General features: G+C 35.1%; 1 protein-coding gene across 7 annotated transcripts in view; it reads right to left on the bottom strand.

The window, feature by feature from the left end:
* Positions 1-11,417, bottom strand: part of LOC106460467 (protein FAM49B-like) — a 63,726-nt gene that overhangs the window by 24,736 nt on the left and 27,573 nt on the right. For 6 of the 7 annotated variants that reach the window (XM_013920167.2, XM_013920174.2, XM_022387355.1 and 3 more), the window contains 3 exons: positions 7,910-8,001; positions 4,562-4,683; positions 1,820-1,925 (listed from right to left, as the gene is read on the bottom strand). In XM_013920167.2, the coding sequence (XP_013775621.1) occupies positions 1,820-1,925; positions 4,562-4,683; positions 7,910-7,979 (298 nt within the window). In that variant the 5' untranslated portion in view covers positions 7,980-8,001. Of the gene's footprint in view, positions 1-1,819; positions 1,926-4,561; positions 4,684-7,909; positions 8,002-11,417 lie in introns of those variants that run through there. The other variant, XM_022387366.1, reaches the window with a different exon arrangement.

Genomic DNA, 11,417 nt, shown 5'->3' with positions numbered 1-11,417 from the left:
AAAATATAAATATTTAGACTAAATAGCTTAAATCTTATAACATTATACATTTATATATATATTTATTAATATTATTATATTGACCTTTCAGCTGTGTCTGGCTAACAATACAGAAGTTACAATGATGCTGCTGCATATATGCTCTCATGTTACTGTACCCAATAATATAAAACTGACCTTTAGTCTTTACAAAGTGACCCATCTAGGCTGCATTTTAATAGACTAGTATTTTGTAAAATACAGTCACATTTCAATTATTATACATTATATATGTATATAGATTATTACTATTTAGAAATAAGTTCTTATACTGATTTTTCTTAAAACATAGAACAGTAAATAAAGAAGTAAGGCAAACAATTATCTCTTCTAGTTACAACCCTTTGTACTCGGTTGCTGCTTGACATACGTTGCTAAGCCTTTTAAAATTTTGCACTTGAAGGATATGAAACAAAATAATTTTTTTAGGTTTTATATATACAGTTGGAGAACCATAAAATCACACATTACTATATCGATACCACAGAATTCCACTACAATTTATCAAGCTTAGTAACCAAGCTGTATTTCAGTCTAAAAAATATGAAATTTCAAGCAGACTAAAGACACAACCTACCTCCTTGAAATCTTGGTTCAAAGGAATGAGATGGCATCCCAACACTTTAAAATGGCTGAGAAAGCCACTAGGAAGACATTCTGAGATTTTGATTGGTTATTCAAATGTCATATATTGAAGTAAGTGTATATTGGGGACCATTTCCAAAATTGGAAGAGGTGAGCAGGGCCATTGTGTTTGATTCAGTACATGAGTGATATCTCAGTAAATAGAAAAGATACGAGGTTCTTATTTTATATTCTAATTTGTTAATATCAGTAATTTGACTTAGAATTTTGACATCATAAACATCTAATTTGAACTAGTGCTGCATTAAAAATACCATGTGACACACAAAAATCAACGTTTAACTGTTTTTTTTAATATTTACTTTTAAATTAAGAAATTAAATAATGTATAATACTAAAAATTAAATTAAAATATACAGTTTGATACCAAACTTACTGACATAAATTCATGAAACAGAAGTTCAATAAAATTTTGAATGTGAGTCAACAAAGGCAATGACATGGCCTTTGACCCGTCTGGAGAGGGTTAAAAGGATGTACCTTTCACACACAATGTGTAATACATTTAAGTTCAGGAGTGTTTGGAAAATTGCTAAAACCAAGAGAAAAGACCTAGCACACAAAAGAGAAAGCAAGAAAAACAGAAAACACAACACCTGACAGCAAAATAAATCACATAAACTTAAAATAATTTCTCTTTTTTTAATTATTCAAGCATTACTGATTATTGAAAAAAATAATTTTGAACTTTATTAAATAGTTTACCATACATTTTACGTTGCTGGACAATCTAGCACAGATTTACAGAAGTATTATGTCCTAGTCCAGGCAGGAAAATTTTAATAGTGTATAAACAAAGTGTTTTGCTGAGTATTACTGTCCTATAGGTTTGGGGTTGGCTAAAGGTAATGTCTAAAATACATTTTTAAATAAAGATATTTCTTACTACATAATTCTTATACAGAGTACAACAATATATTTTTACAAAAAAAAAGAATTATTGTTACTGTCTAAAATAGTTTTTTGATATCTATTTGCAGCTTTATAATGATGTTTTAATATAAATTATTGGTGTTTGATATACTGAGATTATTTAAACAGTAAAACCTTTTGTCAGTGAAAGTTCTTCCTTCAGTGCTCTTTTACAAAGTTCCCAAATGTTTTAACTACTTGAAAATCGTGAAATAAGACTTACCTAACTGTTGAGAAAATTCATAAAACTGCCTGAGTTTAAAAACAAGAGGAAGAACCGATTCCCAAGCCCTTATCTGCTGGGTTCCATTTAAAGGATTTGCAATAGCCTAAATTGAGAATATATTTTAAATTAAAATACTAAAAATAAATATACAATATAGAACCTGTGATTCATTTGGATTCACTATTGAAGTGGTAAAAACATTCCTTAATAACTTCTTTGGTATTGTAGGAAAATAATAATAATAAAATGAAAGGATATGCTTCACTGGTAAAGTATATTTTTACTCATACAATTTCAAATGTGTGATGACACTAGACTATAACTATGAAGTGACGGAAAGAATTATAACTGTATAAACAAAAAATTTTTCAAATTTCAGCAAATTACTTCAAAAGTTCACATGTGCACATTGAAAAGCTTCCGTTATTTGTTATAAACTCCACTACTTGAAAGCTATAAAGCATCAGAACAAAGAACAAAAAAAAATATAAAACTAATACAAAGAGGTGCTCACAATCTACGATAACATATACAAGGATGATTGTCTTGACCATACAGCACCTTTTTTTTCACCACTGATGGTGTTCTATGTGATGATTGAAATTGGACTATTGCACTACAGTGTAATTTCAACTACACAATGCACTGATAGTAGATAGTTTTGAACAGTGAAAGCTATTCCACCAAATAGACTGAGACAAATACAGACACACAGACAAACAACAATCCAGTACAGATTTTGCCAATGATCTAGCTGTAAGTATAGGTTTGATTGTTACCTCCAAAAAGTAAGATACAGATTAGCATAAAGCAGCCTCAGAGGATATGTAGCTGCTTAAAAACCTCTGTTTAGGAAAGAGAGCAAAACCAAAAGGCTGAAATGTGACATCAGACTTCAAACAACGGAATGGGCAAAGCTGGACAAGGGTGTGATTTACATATGAGTACAAATTAGAAATTGTTTGGCAAAAATCAACAATAGTTTGTTCAAAGGCAGAGAAGAGAACAGTATCAGGGTCGACATAAAACATCTACAATGAAGCCAGTTATCGGGTCAATATAGGTGTGGGTCATCTAAGAGAATGGTGTTGATGATCTACAAAAAATTTATAGCATCCTTACTGCTGACAGCAACATGCCGATTTGTATCCATAATATCATTTCCACATAAGACCTGTTAGGCAGGGATTCATCTTCTTGCAAGATAATGATTCAACCATGCAGCAAATGTGGTGAAATGATACCTAGCGAGAAAAAGACCAATGGAACACTTGAAATTCATAAACTTATGGTAGCATACAAACTAAGGGCTTATATGGAAATTTAGATGGTCACACAACAACTCAATAACTTGGCTGAATTGTAGGGTGTAATAAAAGATAATGGAACAATATTTCACAATTATATATTGATTAAGTTATTGTAGCAAAAAAACAAGGTGTACTACTCTGTTTAGAGCAAATATGAAATACTAGTACACTGTACAACTTTATCACTTTTCTTTAGTGCTTTCTATAATAATATACTTCAATAATGATAAATCGAACATATGGTTGCAATTACTTATTATTTGTCATTCCTGTATGTGCATTATCTGTGCTTTTGAAATTTCATTTTTATAGATCATGTTTATGTATTAAATTTCAAATAGTATGCTATTGTAAAACTAAACTGTTTCAAGTTCTCTCTCACTGATGTACGCATAGCAAAAATCACAAATTTATATCTAACACCTAGCATTTCAATCTACTGATATAACAGATTTAAAAAATTATTAGACACGCTCCAATTTGCCTACAAATTTTGCATAACAAATATGTTGAATAAAGAAATATAATTAAGACATTCAAACAAAATTTTCAAGTTTCTTAGTAGTCTAAATATTATTTATGTTATCTGGAGTTCTGACACAAATAACTACATTTCAAAATAATGGATACATAAAATTATATACACATACACAAATGAAAAAAATCTATTACATTTCAATAGCAGACTGTTATCTGAAATAAACTAAAATATGCTACTTGACATGCAAGACCGAATTAAGGATTTCAAGTTGAGGTGTGGGGCAGATAAATTTTGTAGGGGAACCCTCATAATCAAAACTAAGTTTCATAAATAAATCAAATACAATTCAATACTATTTATTAACTATATTTTGAGTAACACAAATATAAGTTATGGGTAGGTGAAAAACAAAATACTAATTCTAATATTTATAATAAATATAAAGCAATGAAACCAATCTATTTGTTAAATATTTATTTGTTATTTTTTGTTAAGAAATATTTATGAAAGCACAAGCTGTGTGAACACATTAATTAAAAATTACAAAATAATAGGTTTATATGAAAAGAATAAAAAACCACTGTTGTCATAGTGACACAGTAGCAAGCACATGTTTTCAATGAGTTTGATGATTTTTTATTTTCTCTTAGTTGGGAAAGGAAAGTCAATCAAGGTGGCCAAGGCAATTGCACCAATTTGCCCTCCTAATACAGCCCTGCTGACAGGTATATATAAATTTTGTCCAAATTTTTATATACCCAATATATAGGGTAAAATTAGTTTTAAAATTTTATATCATTTGCTTCTGTAAAGAAGAAAATAACAATTGACATTGTATGTAAGATACTTAACCATTTTGTTTTTAAATGGATCACTTGATATTACTTTTGTAATAAATAATGTGTTCTTTAAATTTTCAAGGCATAATTATATTAGCTCTTGACTTACTGCACGGATCTCATTTCCTGCTCCCTTGTACATTTGCAGCTCCTGTAGGATATCCTTAGTATGCTGCAACACTTCCTGAACAACCAAATAGGTATCTTTCTCAGCTTCTGATGGTTGAGCATCTGAAATTGAATACAATACCTAAATGTGTCTGATAACCAACTAAGGATTGGTCATTAATTGATACTTCCACAGGCCCTTCATTAATCTGCATACCAACTTCACATAACAGCTAGTAGGTGGTGGTTAAAAACATCTTCATAACACAGGTAAGCTTTCATATGATGTTATTCAGAAGGGAAGTCTGCTTCAACTCTTGAGCTTCCCCCCTGCCTTTCTATCACAGACTGTTGTTTTTTGCACATCAAAAGATATTAAGGATTACAGTTAGAAAGATAACTCAAATAATAACAGCATCAATTTAGACATTTTGAAGAAAACAAAATGTTTAATAAATAACTGCACAATTTTGTATTTATTTTAAAAAATTCATGTATTTAATTTCTGTCTCGATGTTTTTTTAAGGTCACTCCTACCTTTTGGAAATGACAATTCAGTTGTTACAATAAGATTGTGGTAATCAGGTATCAACTGTTGTTCTGGTTAGTAGCCAATATGATTACCTAATTAATTACTCTTATTAACTGTTATTATTAGATACTTATTACTAATTAGTTCATATCCTACATTTACACTGTTGATCTGCTGCCATTTTAATGGTTTCAAGATGGTTATCCAGGTATTACTGAATTCCATGCTATGTTGACTGATTGTGTGTTATCAGTTAGATGAAAAAAAAAAGACTTCTTTTACCGTTCTTATCATGAGTAGTTCATATCCCATCGTGTTAGTATTAGTTCATTTTATTGTATGGTCTTCTTCCCTGCTATGATGAGCTATTGAAGATAGATCATTATTAAAGTACCATATGTTTATTATGCTCCTGAAATCTGACTTCTGTTGATCTTTTGGTTTCTTCAATGCATTGGAGGCCATCTGTGCAAAGAATGCTGTAAATTGTGTTTTTGCTCTCCATTGAGTTTTTAAGATGTTTAGTGCTTACTAACTTCAATCATATTGTGTTATAGCTTCCAAATACTGTTTCGACTTGATGCTGTATTTATATCCTCCGTACGTTTGAGATTTTTTTGCTCTAGAGGAATATGGCTGTGTGTCTCTAATTTTCTTTCTGTTTATTCATGGTGTTTATCTTCTTTATTTCCTTCTTTATCAAATATTCATTGTCAAAGAAGATTGTAGTAATGAGATTTTTCTTCCTTCTTCTTAGCATCTCCTATATTAAAAATACTACTAATTGATGAATATGCGATCTATGATGTCCATCTTTACACTATTTAGATGATGTGATCTATAGTTTAGGTATCTGTGGGTTTCCTGTAAACTCTTGTGGTTTATGAACAACATGTTTTCAAAATCATCATGTCTAGGAGTGAAAATTTGTTATTTTCTTCTAATTACACTGAATTATATTGCTGGATGTTGTCTGTTCAGGTGGTTCATGAATTCTAAAGAATGGAATGTGAAATCTCTGCAATTAAATGTGGAATGAAGAGGGTAGCCTCACTTGTGAAGTTTAGATAGACAAGTGTTAAAAAATATAACAAATCAATAATATTGTGCTCTTAGTCCTTAGCCTAAAAATCTGATTTGTAAGTGACCTAAATAAAATTCATAATATTTAAAGTCTACTTACTTAATCAAGTTAACACTATAACAGTTATTGTTCATGAAAACTGATTATTTAAATAGCACCTAGCCTACTGCTATGTTTGATGAATCCTGATATTGCGCAAAAGGCCTCATTGGCACTGGATATGGCAGGTGTGATGCTGAGACAAATTATACGATATTTTTTGCTTTCATTTCTAAGTTCTTATAACAGACGTGTGGGGTGATGCTGTGGTATACTATTAGCTATTTCACTGTTTCTCTTTTAAGTTCTTTTTGACATTTCTTGAGAAGCTTATTATTTCTTTCTCTCTCTCCATGTCAGCTGTTGGGTTAGGCTCGGTCTTCTTGTTCTGACCATCTTCAACTAGTTAAAGCTTGATAAGAGTGTATTCTTCTTTGTCAATGATTACAGTAGTAATATTTTTGTACACTGTTGAATTACTATGGTATTATCTGAGGGCAGTTTTTTCTCCTAGGGATGTTAATATAGAGTTTGCAGTTCATCTTTTTGAACTGATGACATTATTTTGATTCTGATTCCTTTTTCTTTTTGTGATAGATCATAAGTTGTGTCTTCTGTGGTTGTAGCTATATCTAGGAGGTTCTTTTGTTATGCTTTAAAGTGTTTAAGTACTTTACATAAGCTTACTACTGGGCATTGTGTTCAGGTGTGTCTTATGAGACTTGTTGTTTTGAGAACAAATGAGTCAATTTCCTTAGTACATAAATATGTGTTTGTATAGTAAGAAGTTTGAAAAGTTGTGTAACTTGATGGAGTCTATGTTGTCTGCTGTATTATCTACTTCAGATATAGACCAGTGTTATTCTGTCTTTTATTTATTTATTTATATAGTGATATTTTATTCTATCTTGTAGTGTGGTTTTAATATTTTTTTTAGTTAGTCTCTGATGACATGGGGCATTGATAGATAATTTGAAATACTTTAAGAACTATGTTGTCTATATTAATTAAGGAAGGTGAGATGGTTATCTATTTTACTTTATTTACAAGTATGTTCTTCTAAATCACAAAAGTTATTATTTTCCTGTATAAAAAAATGTTTTCAAGCAACAAAAACTAACTGCTCGCTGAAGGTCAGGGATTCAGAGCACAATAGGGGTTAATAACAGGCATGTCTTGAGAAGTGGATTTCTGGGGAAAGTGGGGGTTTTGAGAACAATATGGGTTAGGGTTTGCCAAACACTGGCACTCAGTTGACCTTAGCCCAACAGGACAAGTTGATTGAACCTGGGAGGGGCCACTCCAAGGCCACCCGTTTACAGGAATTCAAGGCCAAAGTGGTGTGTTGCAGTGCCCCAGACACCACTGAACTACCAGGATCCTCTCCTCCCCTTCACGGGTTGCCACGCATGGCAAACACGTGGGTGGATGTTCAAATACCAGAGGAGGTAAACTGAAAGTACAGAACCTTCTCTCAGAGGTCCCCTCACCATGTACAAGAATACACCTTGAGGGGTGTGCACATTGACCCCTACCCATGAATTTAAGGTTAAACCAATAACTTGAAGTAGAGAAGATATTCATCAAAGGGTAAATTTCTTTTGCTAAGAGATAAAAACTGCATCTTACTAAATTCTTACTCTTACAATTCGATCAAAAACAAAAATCATGTAAATGCATTTTCTTTTACTTACTTTCAAAGTCCACAAAAACATTATACTTTGGGGTTTCATCTCTGGACAGAAGCCTGAGGAGGTTCCCCATTCTCTCTCAGTCTTCTCTTCACCTGAAATCAAATTGAACACAACAAATAATTCACATGTATTTTCTACAAAATTATTACTATCCTTTCTTTCAAACAGATTAAAAAGTTTCACACTTTTTAAATAGTTAAAAAAATGTTTGTGGAAATAATTTCTCATCTTGATAAATTATTAGAAAAAAAAAATCTGCAATAGATGACTTCTGCCATGTTTGATGACATTTCTTTTTTTTCATTACTCATAGATTTTGCTTAGATTTTAGAAATTTGTTTCTCTTGAAAAAAAAGAAGAGTTAAAGAGGATCTGTTTGAGATTGATTGTTAAGGGAACTTACAGTTTAATGCATTATCTTTTTTTCATACTTAATAGTGATAATAGTAGGACTAGAAGACACAAATGTGAATTTTCACAGACTAGGAGTCATCTTCAACTCAGACAGTTTTATTTTTCTAACAGAGCGGTTGACTTCTGGAATGGATTACCTTCAGGTGTGGTGGATGCAGTTAATGTAAGGGAGTTTAAGGGAAGGCTTGTTAAATATTTGAATAATAATGGCTGGTTGGTTGGTGTTTTATGACACAAAGCAGCTAGGCTATCTGCGCCAAACAACCGGTAAAAGCAATGTAAGTAGATTAAAGTAAAATGTAAAAAAAACAGCAAGTTAAAATCAATACATGTCGGTAAAAGATTTATATATAGAATTAAAGAGACGTATAGTGTGTAAAAAATTAAAAATACAATCTAGTCGGACAGTGTCACCATTACCAATGACACTGTCCAGCATCAGGGGTAAACTTTTAGAAAAAATGTGTCTAAAATGGTGCCGCCGCTCACGGTCGTAACGACAGTAAAATGTGGGCTATTGTGACTTAAGTGTCACAATGGCTACACATCGGTGGGTCAATACCTAATAAAAGAAAACGATGGGTTAAAAAACTATGACCAATGCGTAGCCTTGCCAGGACTACTTCCTCCTTCCGATCCTTACGGAAGCAAGACGGCCAAAGACCAACAGAAGGTTTGATCTGGAAAAGCTTATTATGGCATTGCTCACTCCAAGTCAACTGCCAACTGGCACAAAGCCGCGCCTTGAAGACAGGACCATAGTCCATGTATGGGACAGGCACGGCCGTGATGGTACCAGAGCAGACGGACTTAGCTGCGGTGTCAGCGAGCTCGTTCCCGTGAATACCGACGTGGCCAGGGATCCTGAAAAACTGGATGGAAATAGAAGATAGAGAAAAGTGGGCCAATCGGTGTTGAATATCGACAAGAACAGGGTGAGAACTAACGTTAAGCGATTCCAGGGCCAGTAGAGAACTAAGAGAATCAGTGTAAATAGCACAATTACTGTACTGCATAGCTTCTACATGATCCAGGGCAAGAGAAATAGCATATAACTCAGCAGTGAACACAGATACTGTAGAGGGGATCCTGCGAGCAACTACCGAGCCACAGCAAACCATGGCAGAACCTACAGAGTCACCTGATTTTGAACCATCCGTGTAAATGGGAAGAGAGGAATGGTTCAAAAGATGTTCAGCAAAAAGAAGACGGTACTTCCAATCGGAAGTATCCGCCTTCCCCAGATGACTCAAGGAAAGGTCACAGGATGGGATGGTAATAAGCCATGGTGGAATGAGCTGATCATTGGGGACAGCAATGTCATCCAATGCCAGACCCAATTCAGCCAATAATGCCCGGATACGAAGGCAAAATAGAGGAATAGCAGACCGTCTGTTCTGAAATAGCATTGCCCACCGAGGAAGAAAAACACAATCCCAGGTGGGATGCCATGGTAAGGATCGAAGCTTAGTAACATATTGTAAAGAAAGTTGCAAACGACGGAGGTAAAGAGAAGGTTCGTGGGACTCAGTGTACAGACTCTGGACTGGAGAAGTGCGAAAAGCACCGGTGCAGAGCCGAAGCCCCAGATGGTGAATGGGATCCAGCATCTTCAGGGCCGAGGTCCTGGCGGAACCATAGACCAAAGACCCATAGTCCAGTTTGGATTGAATTAAAGCATGATAGATCCTGAGCATAGAACATCGATCCTCTCCCCAAGAGCTGGAAGAGAGAACACGGAGGATGTTCAGAGCCCTTGCACACTTGACACGCAACTAAGCTTACGGTCAAAGAGAAGCCCCAAGAACTTTGCCCCAGGGACCACACGAATGACTATATCGCCGAGACAGAGCTCGGGATCGGGGTGGAGACCCCGTTGGCGGCAAAAATGCATGCAAACGGTTTTAGAAAAAGATAATTTAAAACCATTTGCAGTGGTCCATGTCAACAACCGATTGAGGGCAGTCTGAAGCTGCCACTCAATAAACCTCATGTTCGACGACTGGCACGAGATGTGGAAGTCATCGACATAGAGCCCATTTGCAACAGTCAGAGGAAGATTTGTAGTGATGGCATTAATTTTAACACTAAAAAGTGTGACACTCAAGACACAGCCCTGAGGGACTCCAAGTTCCTGTGGGAAGGAACGGGAAAGAGTGGAACCCACACGGACTTGGAATCACCTGTTCTGTAAAAAATTGTGGATAAAAATGGGTAAATGGCCACGCAACCCATAGGAGTGGAGGTCCTGCAAAATTATGACACTACGTGGAGGTACGGAAGCCTTCCCTGATCGACGTTTCAAGTTGAATCAGATGGTCCATGGTGGATCGCTGTAGACGGAACCCACATTGTGTGGGTGAGAGGATCATGTTTGATTCCAGGAACCAAACAAGACGAGCATTAACCATCCTCTCTAGAACCTTATAAAGACAACTAGTCAAAGCGATGGGACGATAATTAGAAGGAATCTTGGGATTCTTCCCAGGTTTGGAGAAAGGGAGGACAATAGCCTGGCGCCAAGCATCTGGAAAAATATGATCCTGCCAAATCCGGTTAAAAATAACCAGAAGAATAGCAAGAGAGGCAGGAGAGAGATGGCGCAACATCTCATAATGAACATCATCAGGTCCGACCGATGTACTGCCAGATCGATGAAGAGCAAGTTTGAGTTCCACCACCGTAAAGGGGTGATTATAATCATAGAGACGATCGGCCCGAAAAGAAAGAGGCGATCGCTCTGCTCGAGACTTTATGGCCAGGAAGGCAGGGGAAGAAACAGAAGTGCTAGATGCATGAGAAAGGCTCTGGCCGAGAGCATCGGCAATGCTCTGGACATCAGCAACTTCCTGGCCATTGGAGAGCAAGATGGAAAGGGGATGGGAAGCATACCTCCCAGTGACTCTCCGAATCTTGTCCCATACAGTTTTGGAATTAGTGGTAGAAGAGATGCTAGTAGTGAACTTTATCCAAGACTCCTTTTGGCTTTGACATTGAACCTGCCGAGCATGGGCACGGGCTCGCTGATAAACAATACGGTTAGAAAGAGTGGGATACCGTCGAAATGTATCCCAGGCCCGTTTTTGAGCCTTCC

Source organism: Limulus polyphemus, unplaced genomic scaffold (assembly GCF_000517525.1).
Source record: "Limulus polyphemus unplaced genomic scaffold, Limulus_polyphemus-2.1.2 Scaffold33, whole genome shotgun sequence".
Classification (NCBI taxonomy): Eukaryota; Metazoa; Arthropoda; class Merostomata; order Xiphosura; family Limulidae; genus Limulus; species Limulus polyphemus.
The sequence above is the reverse complement of the archived record's forward strand: the minus strand, read 5'-3'. Positions and strand labels throughout refer to the sequence as shown.